The sequence below is a fragment of the Alternaria incomplexa genome (assembly GCF_024043165.1).
Source record: "Alternaria incomplexa strain BMP 0042 chromosome Unknown scaffold_7, whole genome shotgun sequence".
Taxonomy (NCBI): Eukaryota; Fungi; Ascomycota; class Dothideomycetes; order Pleosporales; family Pleosporaceae; genus Alternaria; species Alternaria incomplexa.
Window position 1 is genome coordinate 1339916 of NW_026249856.1, and position 14638 is coordinate 1354553.

The window sequence follows — 14638 nt, forward strand, 5'->3', positions numbered from 1 at the left end:
ATGTAATTGATGAGCGCTGGTTAGGTTGTGTTTGATGGAGGTTGTACTACGTTGGGAGATACCCCGAGGATAGATCACTTAACTCAAAGCTCTTGTCAATTCTCAATCCAAATCGGTGTTCAGTGACTACACATATCCAGGCTATGGAGTGGAGGCGAGTCATCCAGCAGTCGCTTTGCTGGAATTCTATATATCGCGGGTTGACTAGCAGTGTCAAGTTACGTGAGGCTGTCAACACAAAAGGTTCTCGCGGTTTCTCCAGCCTTGTGCGCGCTTCAAGAACGCTCCAGATTCGGGGATGTGATGCTCGTCATTGTCGCGCTCGTGCTCGGTGTGCCGCTTCCTTTCATCACACTAGTCAGAGCGCCAACCCGACCTGTACTAGTCAGCGAACAGTCGCGAATATTACAACACACCTACTTCTGTGTACAACTTATTTCACAACATCCGCGTTGACAAACACTGTTTCAATCTTTTCGCGGCTTTATTCAAACTCGATTTTGAGATCGCCCCTCTCGTTAGTGTTGCACAGCTATCTGACAGATATCGGGATCTGCCATATCTCCGATAGAATTCCTACCTCGCGAGCAAAACCTATATCGATCTCGAAATCTGCCCGAACTGCCTGATCACCACTGACTGCCGCTTATACGACTGTCGAGATGCGTCCTCCAACTGCTTCATCCTCCCAGACGGGTATGGACTCTTTGGGCCGATTTGCCAGTACATACGATCCCCACGACCAAGGCCAGCCTCAACGCACTGTATCCGATGATCAGAGAGGAACAAGATACATCAACAGACATGCGCCCTACGAAGGGCCAGTGGAACGGGTTGTGTTGGGCCTTGACCAAGGCGATGCGAGGACGCTGTTTCGAGATCGGTTTGTTCATGAACGGGAACATCCGCAGCTCACCAGCAGTCGTGGAAACCAAAGGTCTCAGTACTTTCCAGGCCCAGAAGAACATATTGCCAGCCCCGATGCAGTGTGGCTTGGTCAGAATGACACTATCGCCGCAACGCACGGACCCTTTGTCTCGCAACCATACCCCTCTCGTTGGGAAGACGCGTCCTGGCTATACAACAACAACGGCCGTATGTCTGGTTTACAGATTCCACATGGTGTTGCTCCTTTTGCAGGGCTCCCACAAGCCTTTCATCCACGGCTCGAAGACAAGATTCCCGCTAGTCACCGCGATAAAGACAGCCGCCGTTGGAAAGAGTATGTCCCGCGAAGTGGGGAGAGTGGAGAGCCCGAAGAGACGCCCGTGGTGCACAGTCCCGTCTGGTCCGAAAAGGGAAAGACGAAGAACAAGAGTAAAACGTTGGAAATTGAAGAGCAGGACGAACTTTCCGCTGCAGTTGTCGGAGCTGAGCAACGTGCTTCGGTCCACAAGACGAAGATGAAGATGAGCGCAAAGGCGAAGAAGGACAAGCAACAAGCACCGCCAGTAAACTCATTCGGCTTGTACTTCACGGAAGTCACAGAAGCCCGCCAAGGAGCTCGGGGGCTGGACTGGCCACCTCGTGAAGATGACACCCTGCCAAACACCAAAGAAGAACGGGTCGCAGTTGTTCGTGAGCTCTTTGCAGCCATTCAAGACACCAGCGATATCCAGGACAAGAAGTCGAGCCCCATGCTCAAGAAACGCTGGTTGGCAGAGAGTGCGGAAGAATCGAACGAAGACGGGGTTGGAGACCCCGGGAAGACAAAATGCAAGCAGAGTATCGCTAAGGACACGGTGTACAAGCCCTGGATTAAGGAGCGTCTCTGCTGGGAGATATTGGTCAGTGTCGCTGCAGGTTACGCAATGACAGGCGCTAACATGAACAAGGAAACGACTGAACGCATCTACCGGGAAGGCACAGCATTCGTCTCGATCCTGGATCCGGTAATGATCGAGCGCTGCGAGAAATATCGGGAGCTCACATTCAAAGAGCGCATTTCCAGTGTAGTGGGGGTGTTGAAGTCGTATAAGAGCCGTGTTGATAAGTTGCTGCGTGGAGGGTGTGTCGAAGAATACGTGTTGTGCCCGGATGCTGTTCTTCAAATCAGCTCGAGCAACCGCGAACAGAACGATGAGCGCCAGAAGGACCTTGCCCATGGTCGAAAGCGCGAAGACCGGCCTGTCAAGAAGCCCGGGAAGAAAAAGCAGATTCGTAGGTCTATCATCAGGCACCATGGGACTTTACTGACCATCGTAGTGGCGCCTACACCGGCAACTAGTCGCAAGCGTACTCGCTACAATCCTGAGGACGCGTCCGATGTAGAAGAGCCGCAGAAAAGCCGCACCCGTAGGACCTAGACGCAGTGACCTTGGAGGCGCGGTGCTGATTCGGTTGGAGTTTTCGCATTCCCTCAGGTGAGGGAGGCGTATGGTGTGCTCAGTGCGGGATAATTTGATTTGCTTCTCTTCTGGTATGTGTGATTGTTCAGTTTCCGCTCGTCGCAGCCAGGTTTGGTGCACAGCGTTCTCCCCTCGAGCAGGTGGTAAAGAGGGCTTGATACTTTTGGTAAATGGATCTATTTCTCTACAGACTTAGGCGCTTTGGCTAGGTTCTATGCCTAGTATCAGTGACGCAATCCAACATCTGAGGCTGACGGCCGATGTGTCTGGCTGTACATGACGATATTGTGCCGCGCCCGCTCGTTACGGATCATGGGCATCAACCGCAATTGTGAATCTGCTTTCTGCGAGTTCGTTGGAAGTAAGAATATCGTGGAGATGTAGTGCGCGTAGTGAGTGGCATCTGGGTAGTTGAGGTGCGTCGGCGTGAAGTTTGACGCGAGCTTCGGAGCGCGTGACGTCATTAAGTGGGGCCGCAAGCGGAACGGGTGATGCCTCAATCCACCAGCGACGTCTCTCACAACTTCCTCGCTGTCTCGCTGCGCGTATGCCATGCTAGCAGCAGTCGCGGGTATGATGCCGCTATTGTACGACGTCTGCCAATCGACACTGAGAAGATGAAGGTCCGCAACCAGGACAGACTCATACATACATTGCCGGCCGCATCACCACCCATGACATGACGCGTCTGCTTCTGTGCGAGCGACGAATGTTTCTTGCAGACTCCGAAGAAAACGCCGATGCCACCGAAATTACTTCATCTGCAGGTAGGCGCTACCTTCATGTAACAGAGGGAAAGGGCAAGTAGCTGTACGCCACACATTGTACCTGCTACTCCTACAGATGACTGCCACAACGGCGTCGAAACGATCGCACAGCCATGACGCTACACTCCCACACAGATCCTATCCTATCTCACCTAACCTCCCTCGACACTCGTATAATCACGCAGCGCCGCGATTCATATCTCTTCTATCCACACGAGTGAAGAAACATGCCGAGATCGTCTGGCGATGGATACTTCGTATGTTACCTGCAGAGGATCAAGCAGTATATGGACGCGCAACTTGCTAAGGAGGGTAGATGGGGCCGCGCGACCTCAGCCATCACTCGAAGTTTCCGATGATGCTGCGACTTCACGGCAGCATCACACCTAAGCTTGTTATACCCGTTTTGCTGGTAGGCGGGTGGGCCACCGCCGTTACTTGCATCTCGAAGCTTGTATATGACCGTAAGCCATATCATTTTCTTCCTGTACTAGAAAGCCCTATTCTAACATTGCGCAGTTGGAACCGACCAAGTCTTCATCACCGTACTAGGCTTTGTCGTCAGTCTGGCCCTCAGCGTCCGCAGTTCTACCTCGATGGACCGCTACTTCCAAGGTCGACAGCTTTGGGGGCGCCTCCGACTCGCATCGCACATCTTGGCTCGTCTGATATGGATACACGCTGAAGAGAGACATGGTGCTGATGCGGGGTTGGGGAAGCAAGATCTGCTCGGCAAGGTCAGCTGCTTGAACCTGATCGTGGCTTTCGCTGTCGCAGTGAAGCACAAACTGCGGTTTGAGCCAGGAACGCATTATGAGGATCTGAAGCACCTGGTCGGTCATCTGGACACCTTTGCGCAAGCAGCGGATATGCCTGCGCCCGACCCTCCGAGCGCTTTCAGGCGGACTTGTCAGCTACTCGGCATGCCCATGGCGACGCCCAACCCACGCAAACACGTCAAGCAATCGCGCGTGCCTCTCGGTGACCTACCCCTTGAGATATTATCTCACCTCTCTGCGTACATGAAAGTTCTATACGACAACGGCACGTTGAGAGACTACAGTATCTATCAAACCCAGACTTTGGACTCGCTGACAATCATGGACGAAGTGTCGTGTGGCACGGAGAGAATCCTGAACACACCGCTTCCACTTGCGTACTCCATCGCCATATCCCAGGTCACTTGGCTGTACATTCTGTTGCTGCCGTTCCAATGCTACAACAGCTTAGGCTGGATCACCATCCCTGCATGTGTGGTCGCAGCGTACATCATTCTGGGTATCGCTTTCATCGGCCGTGAGATCGAAGACCCTTTCGGACACGACGTCAATGACCTACCTCTGGATGCCTTCTGCCAGCAAATCCGCCAAGACCTTGACATTATCATGTCACGCGTTGCGCCTCTCGTCAACGACTTTATGGGTCGTGAAGAAAACATGCCGCTGTATCCCCTTTCATATCTGAGCACGAGAGCATGGGCAAACAAGTCGCCAGATGAGATACATGTCGCTTTGTCGCAGAAGGTAGGTCTCCATCATCCCATGGTTGAACGCGGTGAGAACCCGGTGCCACCTACGCAAGGAAGATTAAGTGGCGTAGATAGCTGGGTGGAGAAGGGTGGAGCAGGACCGATCGGCACGACAGGTCACTACAGAAGAAAACACGGAAGTGTTTAGTTTTCTCAGCTCCAGACACCAAGAACACTACCTCTTATCACCCTACCTAATAGCTAGATCCCAAACAACCATTCTATTCCGTTTCCCGTCCAACTTACCCTCTCAAAGGGCCCGTCTTCCAAAGCTGACCCATCCCTCCCAAACCTCCGATATTCTTCAAGAGGGTGTCTAATTTCCACGCCTCCCTGTCTTCTCCAATACCCAAAAACCCCAAATCGGACAACAGTCTATGCGCCTTCTCGCCATACGCTTCTGCTTTCTCCTTATCGCCCTTCTCCAACCACAGCATAGCCAACATGGCATACTCATCGGTCAACATCGACCAGACTCCTTCGTCTTTGATCAATTCAACGGACTCTTCCGCGAGAGCTATGGCTTCGTCAAGTTTGTAGGCCTTCGCTAGCTCCATAATCTTCTCCTCGGCCTGCGCGATCATTGTGCGGCGAAGATCGGAGGCTTGGCGCTCGTCGGCTGGTAGGCTGCAGAGGCTGCATGTGCATTTGAAACCCCAGCGTTTTATCAGAGACTGGCGTTTCTGGAATGGGATGCCCAAGAGGAGGTCTGTGTGGCGTTAGCACAGAAGCAGGCAGGAAGAGGGTGGAGATTACAAGAGACAGTGATCTCTTCGCCGGCCTCAATGTCGCGATAGGCTTTTATAGCCATTGAGACACCTGCGCGGGAGAAGAGGACAAAGGAGTTCGGGTTGCATGCATGATTGATGCGCTGGTACGGTCAGTTACATGCACATTGCTGTTCAGACTGCGTCGTGACCTACCGAGATCAGTGGATACAACGCCCTTGAGCTAACCTCCGCAACCGTACTGCCATACGCGTTCGTCTTCATGATAGCTTCCTCTAAGCTCCCTTCCTCTTCTTCATCCCTATTATCTTCAGTATCATAGTTCTTCCCTGCATGCGCAGAACTCATGTCCCTAATCATCGCCGGCACGAGCAGTTGATCCACAGCCCTCTTCATCAGCTTCTTATTATCAGCCTCACTCAGAGCCTTCTCTGCCCCCATATCTACAACGATAGCGGCTTGATCAACCATAAAGGTCTCGTACATCTTGATCTTTCGAGTGGCCGTTACGCCTTTCGCTTTTCCGGGTATATCGACGATTTTCCATGGCTGACCGCCGAAGTAGAGGCGCTCAGCATCCTTTCGTGTGAGGAAATTATCGAGCGGGTTGTCGTCGAGATATTCCGATGCTAGGTGGGCGGATTTTGGAGGGAAGATTAGAGAGAGGCCGTGTGGGCCTGTTGTGTTTGATGTGTAGACGCAGTACTTTTGGCCGAGGGTGGGGAGATAGCTGCTAGTCATGCAGTACGGTTTGTGAGACCATGGAGCATACGGATGATCTTCGTTTGGAGCGAATAGATACTGTTGGAGATCTGGTTGTAGCAGGTCGTCGATGTCAAGGACGCCTACTGTCGCCGATGCATGCTGGAGTGCGAGTTGCAGGACAATAATCGCTAGGGTTAGGCAGCGCATGACTGCAATGACACCTCGCTGGATGTGAATATGAAAGCTTTCCACATGCTCTCGAGGCATAACAGCATCTTATGAGAGTCCTGTGTTATCTCATAGTGCTCGTTGTGTCATGTTTCCCGAAGCGGCAATGTTCGTCACGTAGCTTTACCCGGAAATTTATCCCAGACGTTCTCCCCGACCCCAAGAGACTTGGGCACTTTGCACGCCTTCCCGCTCGGTCTGAAGACCAATTGTAAACGGGTTCTAGTCAATCTTGGCCAGACGGTTGATAACGTGAGGCTTGTCGCCTAGAAGTGCTGATGCAGGACGAATTGATCGCCTCGGCAGCAGGAATGTGGTCAAACCTGGTTTCCGGGTGGCAATGTGTACGGTCTTTCAATGTGCTTCAATCGACTACCGATATTTTTAAGTGGCAGTTTTCCGCTTGTGAGCGACTTGCACAAGCTGCAGACTTGTTGCCCCTGCTGAGCTCAATTCATCCCTACTACAATGAGTAAAGCGCAAATGTTAGCGGCCTATATGACTCCCTTCTGCATGTGCCGCATTCTCTCTCGAACGTGTATGCTTTGCCAGTCTATGCCTTGCATCATTGCGTTATCGAATACTATGCCGTTCAGTCTCTGCAGCTCTCTCTGCAAACAGATGAGCTTTCCAAACACGTAGCAGACGACTGCTACTAAAGAGAAGATAAGGATTTGTCCTGGCCTGTTCCATCGGGTGCAGCGATAGAGATAGAATGGTGTCGCAGCCACAGCCCATCCCAGAAACCATATCGTCGATGGAAGGTCGTACACGATCGCGAAGGCATGGATGACGATTGTGCAGATAAGGATGAAAATCTTCACACCTCCAGCAACGTCGTGGCCTATAGAAGCCCAAGGAATCTGGGAGTAAGGTCAGATCTCAAGCTGGATAATAAATTCGGGTACACATGCTTACCTGTAACGATGGGAGCCCATACCGATGTAAGAGGATATCAATCCAGTCGCTCCTGCCGTACAGATCTTCGATCTCCTTTTTTAGGCGACTAAAAGCTTTATCTCTGCCTTCGCCGTATATGAGCGGCATCTGAACTTCGAATATGCCAAGAAGACAGTACGCGGCATCTTCCTCCCTTTTCGTTCGACGATGCTCTGCCCAGTTCATGCGCTCTTCAACAGGATATTTGAGCATAAAGTCTGGACCATTTTCCAATGCGGCTACAGGAATGCTCGTCTCACGTGCAATTTCTTTTGCAAGGGAAGACCTGTCTCCAATTCTTGTGCCATCCATGGAGAAGAAGACAACGCTCCTTGGTGCTAGAAGCTCCTGAAGCGTCCATCCACGTGTAAACCATCGATTGCCTTTGAAAGGTGGTTGCTTGTGTCTCGGCAAATACCGCATGCCAGTGCTGGGTACATCGGAGAGGTATACATAACATGCTGTGGAATCCCGATACCACTTAAACATCGAATTGATGGCTTCAGCCAATTCCGCGCTACTGCTCTTATCTATGCAGCATGCATCAACCCAGAAGAACTCGAGATTGTCTCTAGCGGCCTGCGCAGCACAGAACTGGAGCTTGGCGTAGCCGGGTTTCTTTTTGCCCTTGCCCTTGCCCTTGTATATGTCTTTGAGTGTCACTTCATCCTCGTCGGCGCCCCAGGTATGTGATAATATTGCGTATGTTGGCATGTAGCGAACAAATTCAACGAGTTCGAAGTCGTCGCCAGAGGCATGCAAAAGGCGCATGTTACCGTTAGTATAGAATCTTGGGAAATAAGCTGGAAGAATTGAGATCAAATGTTTAATGATTGTTGCCTTTGGGCGAGGAAGGGAAACATGTTGTGGTGACAACGACGCCAGTGCGGGGCAGTGCAGTGAGGCTGAGCGTGATACGTTAGCATGGTGTTTTGTGGCGGCGCTAAGATTCAGCCTTCCCAAGCCATCCAAGTTCGTGTCGGCTCAGCAGGAGAAAGCCGTCTGGCATGTAATTTTGAGGATGGCAACGGGTCGGCTCTTCGGTGATCAAGATGAGTTGAGCAATAGTGTGCTTCATATTGAACATGTGTCTTGTAGTCTTCCTAACCGATCCACGGTATTCCAAAGCAGCCTCGCTCCACCGAATCGTCGTTCAACCTATGCATCATCAACATCAGCTCCACGCCTCAAAGCTTCGAGCTCATACCAGTATACGCGATGCACTCAATCTCAACCGGCACGCCCTTTGGCAGCTGCTTAACGGCAACACAGCTGCGCGCGGGCTTGTGGGAGAAGTACTGCTCGTACATGCCGTTCATCTCGGCGAAGTTGGCCATGTCGTCGAGGAAGACATTGACCTAGCGTCGTAGTCAGCACCTCATCGGCTGTTTGTCCATGTATGTTCTTAAACGCACCTTGACGATCCTGTCCATAGCAACACCGGCCTCAGTGAGGATGCCCTTGATGTTCTCGCAGCACATCTTGGTCTTGTCCGCGATGCTTCCCTCGATCAGGTTGCCCTTGGTATCGGCTGGGATCTGGCCCGAGACGAAGACATTGGGGCCTGCGACAATGGCTTGTGTCTAGACGGTGACGTTAACGTGGGTGTTCGGATGCGAGGGGCCCGATAGAGGAGGAACGTACGTAGGGTCCAGCAGCTGTGTCTCTGTTAGCAAGCTCTCCTTTTGCATCTCCGCTATCAATGGGAACGTACGAGGACACGCGTTAGCGGTGTGAATCTTCTTGATATCCGACATCTTTCGTATTCCTTTGATGTCAATTGCTCTGTAGGGTGAGGTTGTGATAGTAGGTCGCGTAAGATTCGTGGTTGTAGTAGTAAGAAGTCGTGAAGCACGTAGAGCTCTTGGTACCGCCGTGCGTATCAGCAGCATGGGACCGTTTATCTACGTCAGGTAAATCGAGGCTATCATCGGGCTAGGTGGACACCTAATTGAGCGCGTCCGCCCTATACCCGTGACATAAGATGGGGCTTGGGAGCGGCATCGGAAGCTACCCCACTTTCCCTCTTGGGCGGGCGCTGCGTGTCAGCAGCTTGCAGGGATGTTTTTGTTGATGGAGGGGTAATGAGGGCGGAAATTTTGGGGACGGCGACTTTCGCGACGGGGAAGGAGGGGATGGCGGCGCTATGGTGTTGCGCAGGGCACAGGGCTTAGTTCAGTGTCAATGACATAGTGTGGGAATGCTTGTTCGATAGTGCGTATACGAGTAAAGAGACTTTTGACGTATTTATCGTGATATCCTCGCGCGCATCTCTCATCGCGCCATGTCGTGACTATACAAACCACCAACGCCGCCCATATGCATTCCTATGCCCCATCTATAATGTGTATTGTTTACGGTATCGAGTCGAGATTTGAAGCCTGAAGATTACTAACCGTCCCGGTATTACACCCCTACTGTTCCATCTTCTCCTCCTGGCCCGAAAGCAATGTGTGTACAGGCGCGTCGAGCTGGTCGCGGCCCTTGAGGAAATCGAGTTCGAGAATGAAAAGGTATCCCATGATTGTTCCGCCTAGCTTCTTCACCAGAGAACCAGCTGCGGCTGCGGAGCCACCTGTGTCGTGTTAGCATCTCGTCTCGTCTCTGATGCGAACGATGTCACATACCAGTCGCAATAATATCGTCCACAATAAGCACGTTCTGACCGCTCTTGACAGCGCCCTCCTGCATCTGGAAGAAATCACTGCCGTACTCCTTCTTGTATTCCGCAGTCTCACACGGACCCGGCAGCTTGCCCCTCTTCCTGACGGGCACAAAACTCGCGCCCAGCCTCAGCGCAAGGCTGGGACCGAACAGGAAGCCGCGCGCATCGAGTCCGACGACGACATCTGGCTTGGCACCTGTCGCGCTGAACTGCTTCTCAATTGACAGCTCGAGACCGCGCAGCAGTCCCTCGTGGAGCGCGGGGTCTGCGAAGATGGGCAGGATGTCTTCGAAGAGGATGCCGGGTTCGGGGAAGTCTTTGAACTGGCGGAGCGAGGCCTTCAGCGTGCTTTTAAGACGGGCGAGTTCGGCGGCGGCGGAGGGACGGGGGGTGGACTGTCCGCCTTGGGAGGGGCCATGGCTGTTGGACTCGAGGGTCGGGTCGGGCTTCTGCGGGGGAGGGTGCGCGGCGGTTGCGTCGCCCTTGAGTGGGGGGTCGGCGGACGTGGTGGTGTTGATGGGGTGGGTGCTGTGGGCGGGCGTGTCGTGGGGAGCGGACATGATGGGACGAGGGGAGGGGGCGGCGTTGAGATATAAGACGGACGGGTCAGGTCTGTATGGGAGGGCGGATGCGATAGATAGGGCTAGGGCAGAAGCCGGGTTGGGGTAAGGTGGTCAGGGCTGGCTGGCTGCACTGCAATGCTGTCAGACTCAGGCGTCGTCGTGGTCGCTGAGAGTACCCAGCGCAACAAAAAAAATTGAGTTAGCCCCTCTGGAAAACGGTCCGCAGGGCCACACAGTTCCTAGGCCCACCACCGAAACCCCCGTATGGCGAATCGTAGGACTGCCTGGCACCATCATGGCGCCCGCTCCTTGTTCAGCCGCTCAGCGCTCAGCGCAGCACCTTCGCACTTGGTTGCCTATACACCACCACGCTGCTCGATGCGGCAGCTCCCTACGCCCGCACCGCACTCGCCCATCCTATCGCACGCGCGCCACGGGCAGCTGTATCGCCGTGATCCCTGACCCACAACTATCTGCGGCGCCAAACATGTGCCAGACTCGACATTTACCCTTATCGGAACCAAGGGATGCCGAACGAAGACGTGCATTCACATGTCGACGTCACGCCAGGCCAGAAAACGAGCACGTAGGCTGTAGGGTAAGAGTCATACTGCCGCTTCCCAACAATTTCTCCTGCCCTCCCATGGATCCCATGCCTTCGGGCGACTATAGTAGCTGCGTTACTGCTGAAAGCCCTTCTCTAGCTTTGCATTCGCGATTCGCGCAATCTATTACTCAAACACGACATGTCAACAACATGATCTGCGTCCGCTGTCTCGCAACAAAAGCCAGTACCGTCGAGGCGTAGCGGGGATCTCATGTGCAGTACCCCACGGATGTGGTAACCGAAAGGCAACTAAGGCGTTGTCGCAGCGGTGAGACGTTCTAGAAGGTCGAGCGGGATCCTGGGCTTGTTGTACCACGCTGGTATACCACCACACAATCTTTGTTCAAGATTAGTGTAGACGGTGAAGAGAGTTGTGTATCGCGTTCCGCCGCTGCCTGAGCAGTAGCCAACGAAACACACACAGAGAACATGCTAGACTATCAAGCGCCTGCGACGGCGCAGACCATCCAAGGCAAGCAAGTACTTTACGCGTCCTCGCAGCGAGCAAGCCCTTTGTCTCCACATTAACCCGCGGCATGCATGCATACTCACTAAAAGACCCCAATAGGGCAATGCCTAGCGCCTTGTCGCCTGTCGTCTTGTTGACACCCGTCAACCGAATGCATGACGCGACCGTCAAGTTCTTCTCTGGAACCGCGGTTGACCAGCGTTTCGTCACACGATGTCTTAGTCACGACAAAGGGACTCTGAGGCAGCAGACGCGTGTCTGTCGGAAGAACCATGGTAGCAGCATCTCAGGTGGATTGGACATGCTCTAGAAGCTCGATAAAAGGTGGGTATATATTGTTTGATATGCCGCTGCAACCGCGGAGGCTCCCGATGGCCCAGACTAACTGTCCTCAATACATGCTGCCTACATGTCGTAACCCTCTCCACTACATGTGTGCATGAACTACCAGAATAAGACGAACTAACCCCAAACGTCCATGTTGTTCACAATGCACTCCTCGTCTGTCCGCTTCTTCAGACTACCAACAACATAGACCTTCTCGCCATACTCTTGCAATCGGTCCATGGTTGTCCTGACGTTCTCTTGGCTAACAACGAGCACCATGCCGAGACCTGTGTTGAACGTCCTCGCTAGTTCCGTGTTATCCAGGCGACCTGCCTTCTTGAGCCATTTGAACACGTCCAGAAGCGGCCAGCTCTTTGCATCGAGCTCCGCGGTCAGGGTCTTTGGCAACATGCGAGGAATGTTCTCTAGCAGGCCGCCGCCCGTTATGTGGGCCATACCCTTGATCAGGCCCCGCCGGGTTGCAGCTAGTAGCGGTTTGACGTAGATCTTAGTTGGTGTCAGGAGTGCCGTTCCGAGGTTTTCGCCTGAGCTCCATGGGCATGCGTCTGAGTAAGAGATGCCTTGTGTCTCGACAATTCTTCGGACGAGAGAGAAACCGTTGGAGTGGACTCCACTTGAGGCCAGACCGATAAGTACGTCACCCTCGGCCATGGACGCTGTGTCTGGTAAGATCGTTGCGCCCTGCTTGATCGCACCGATCGCAGCACCTCCGGCGTCGTACTCGCCTGCCTGGTAGATGCCGGGCATTTCTGCCGTCTCTCCACCAACAAGGGCACATGCAGACTGCCGGCAGCCGTTCGCGACGCCCTCGACAAACTTGGCAGCGCCTTCTACATCAAGCTTGCTGCAAGCGTAGTAGTCGAGGAACATCAGAGGCTCGGCGCCTTGTACGACAAGATCGTTCACGTTCATGGCGACGAGATCGATACCGACAGTGTCGTGCTTGCCCATCTCGAAGGCAATCTTGACCTTTGTGCCGATACCGTCGATCGCGCCCACCAGTATGGGTGCCTCAGTGTAGCCAGCTGCTTGCAGGTCGAGCAGCCCACCAAATCCACCGATCTTGCCATCGGCTCCAGGGCGTTTTGTGCTAGCAGTCAACGCCTTGATCTGCTTAACGAGCTGGTTGCCCGCGTCGATGCTCACACCCGATGATGCGTATGTCAGCGCCTCGCCAGCTGGCTGTGAGGTGCTTGAAGGGCGTGTCACAGTGGTGCCTTCCTCGGCCGGCTCAAGGAGCTTCCAGTCGCATGTTATGCCTTCCTTCTTGAACTCCTGTAGCAGATGTTCTGCGATCTTGTCGAAGTTCTCGGTAGCGAGTGCGAGAATGGTCGGCCCGGCGCCTGAGAGACAGATGCCCAGCAGGCCGGGGTGTGATTGTGGGGTAACGGATTGGAGGATTTCGGTAAGACCGGGGATGAGGCCGCGACGGTAGGGTTGGTGGAGCTTGTCTTGCATAGCTGTGTAGATCATGTCGGGGTCTGGTGTGGCTTGACCGAGTGCGGTGGTCAGGACAGCCAGTCGCTGCATGTTGAAGATGGCATCTTTGCGCGAATACGACTCAGGCAGTACCGCACGCGCCTTGGCCGTTGAGACCTCGAATTGTGGGATGACGCATATGCACTTGATAGCGGGCGACCAAGCAAACTTGGTGTAGTGTCCAATGTTGAGGGGAGGCTCGGGTGGCCGCAGACCCGTGTCTACACCACCTGCAGGCTGCGGGAGGACTTCGCTGAGGGGAATTTCGAGGCGCTCGGTGTCTTCGGGCGACAGTTCGTTGAGGTATGTGCCGACAAAGCCTCCATATAGCGCTGCTGCGACGTTGTCGGGGTGACGCTCTTCCATCAGGCAGTAGTCGAGCATGCGCGCTCTCGATAGCCCAAGGTTTCCGACCTCATTCGCCAGGTATACACCACCTACGATAGCCGCAGCCGAAGAGCCCAGTCCGCGCCCCAGTGGTATCGGGTTCTTGACGTGAACGTGTGTTTCCGAAGGGAAGTCGCGAACGCCATGGCAGCGGAGCACGTATACGGCTGTTCGCGTGATGAGGTTGTCTTGCGCAATGAGCGGGACATCTTCGGCGCCTACGCCTTCATATGTTATCTTGCAGTTGTGCGAGTGTTCTGATTTCTCCTTCTTGGTGACTGTGACCTCGAGTTCGAGATAGAGGTTGAGCGCAAGGCCAATGACGTCAAAGCCGGGGCCGATGTTAGCGGACGAGCAGGGGATCTTGATGTGAGTAGTCATATTGGACTACAGAGCGCCTGGGGCTTGACGTGATGTCTTGTTATGTCGTCGCGCAAAAAATATTGGACCAGCGCATGGGAGGGATGAAAAAGATCGCGTGGGGCTCAAACGCCGACGCCGGTCGCGGGGTACATAGCGCACCGCCACACTTCATCTCTTGCCAGCCTCGCGACGCGTCCAGCGACGCGACAAGCCAGACCATCAGTACTACCATTCCATCCCATTTCATCTCTACATTCGGCTCCCCATTCCCGTCACGACAGTGCGATCGCATGCATCAGCTTGTCGGTCCAAGCCGCGGTCTCACACAACTGCGAAGATGTCCAGACACCATGATCCAGAGGGGGAGTCGCATCATCGCGTTCGCTATCAGCAGTAGTGGACATGATGCGTTGAAGCGTGGCTCGAATATGGTGAAGGCAGAGAGAACTTGGGTGAGGCTGTGCAACACGTTTCCTCGCTTTGGCGGCATCCAAGAGCTGCAGTGACGCCACCG

The 14638-nt window shown here is 53.8% G+C and overlaps 4 protein-coding genes across 4 annotated transcripts; 1 reads left to right on the plus strand and 3 right to left on the minus strand.

Annotated features, from left to right (window-relative positions):
* Positions 1–1097: 1097 nt before the first annotated feature.
* J4E90_005656 (uncharacterized protein) lies at positions 1098–4791 on the plus strand (the record flags this gene model as incomplete). Its single annotated transcript, XM_051435209.1, has 5 exons — positions 1098–1104; positions 1141–2160; positions 2206–2267; positions 3432–3579; positions 3635–4791. 5 exons carry the CDS (start codon positions 1098–1100, stop codon positions 4789–4791), a joined length of 2394 nt encoding a protein of 797 aa, XP_051291233.1.
* Positions 4792–8430: 3639 nt separating this feature from the next.
* J4E90_005657 (uncharacterized protein) lies at positions 8431–9135 on the minus strand (the record flags this gene model as incomplete). The annotated part of the gene is made up of 3 exons (XM_051435210.1): positions 8431–8601; positions 8659–8826; positions 9115–9135. 3 exons carry the CDS (start codon positions 9133–9135, stop codon positions 8431–8433), a joined length of 360 nt encoding a protein of 119 aa, XP_051291234.1.
* Positions 9136–9657: 522 nt separating this feature from the next.
* On the minus strand, positions 9658–10468 carry J4E90_005658 (uncharacterized protein; the record flags this gene model as incomplete). The annotated part of the gene is made up of 2 exons (XM_051435211.1): positions 9658–9818; positions 9871–10468. The coding sequence occupies 2 exons, from the start codon at positions 10466–10468 to the stop codon at positions 9658–9660; spliced, it is 759 nt and encodes a 252-aa protein (XP_051291235.1).
* A 1541-nt stretch (positions 10469–12009) lies between these two features.
* J4E90_005659 (uncharacterized protein) lies at positions 12010–14142 on the minus strand (the record flags this gene model as incomplete). The annotated part of the gene is made up of 1 exon (XM_051435212.1): positions 12010–14142. The coding sequence occupies one exon, from the start codon at positions 14140–14142 to the stop codon at positions 12010–12012; it is 2133 nt and encodes a 710-aa protein (XP_051291236.1).
* Between the last annotated feature and the right edge of the window lie 496 nt (positions 14143–14638).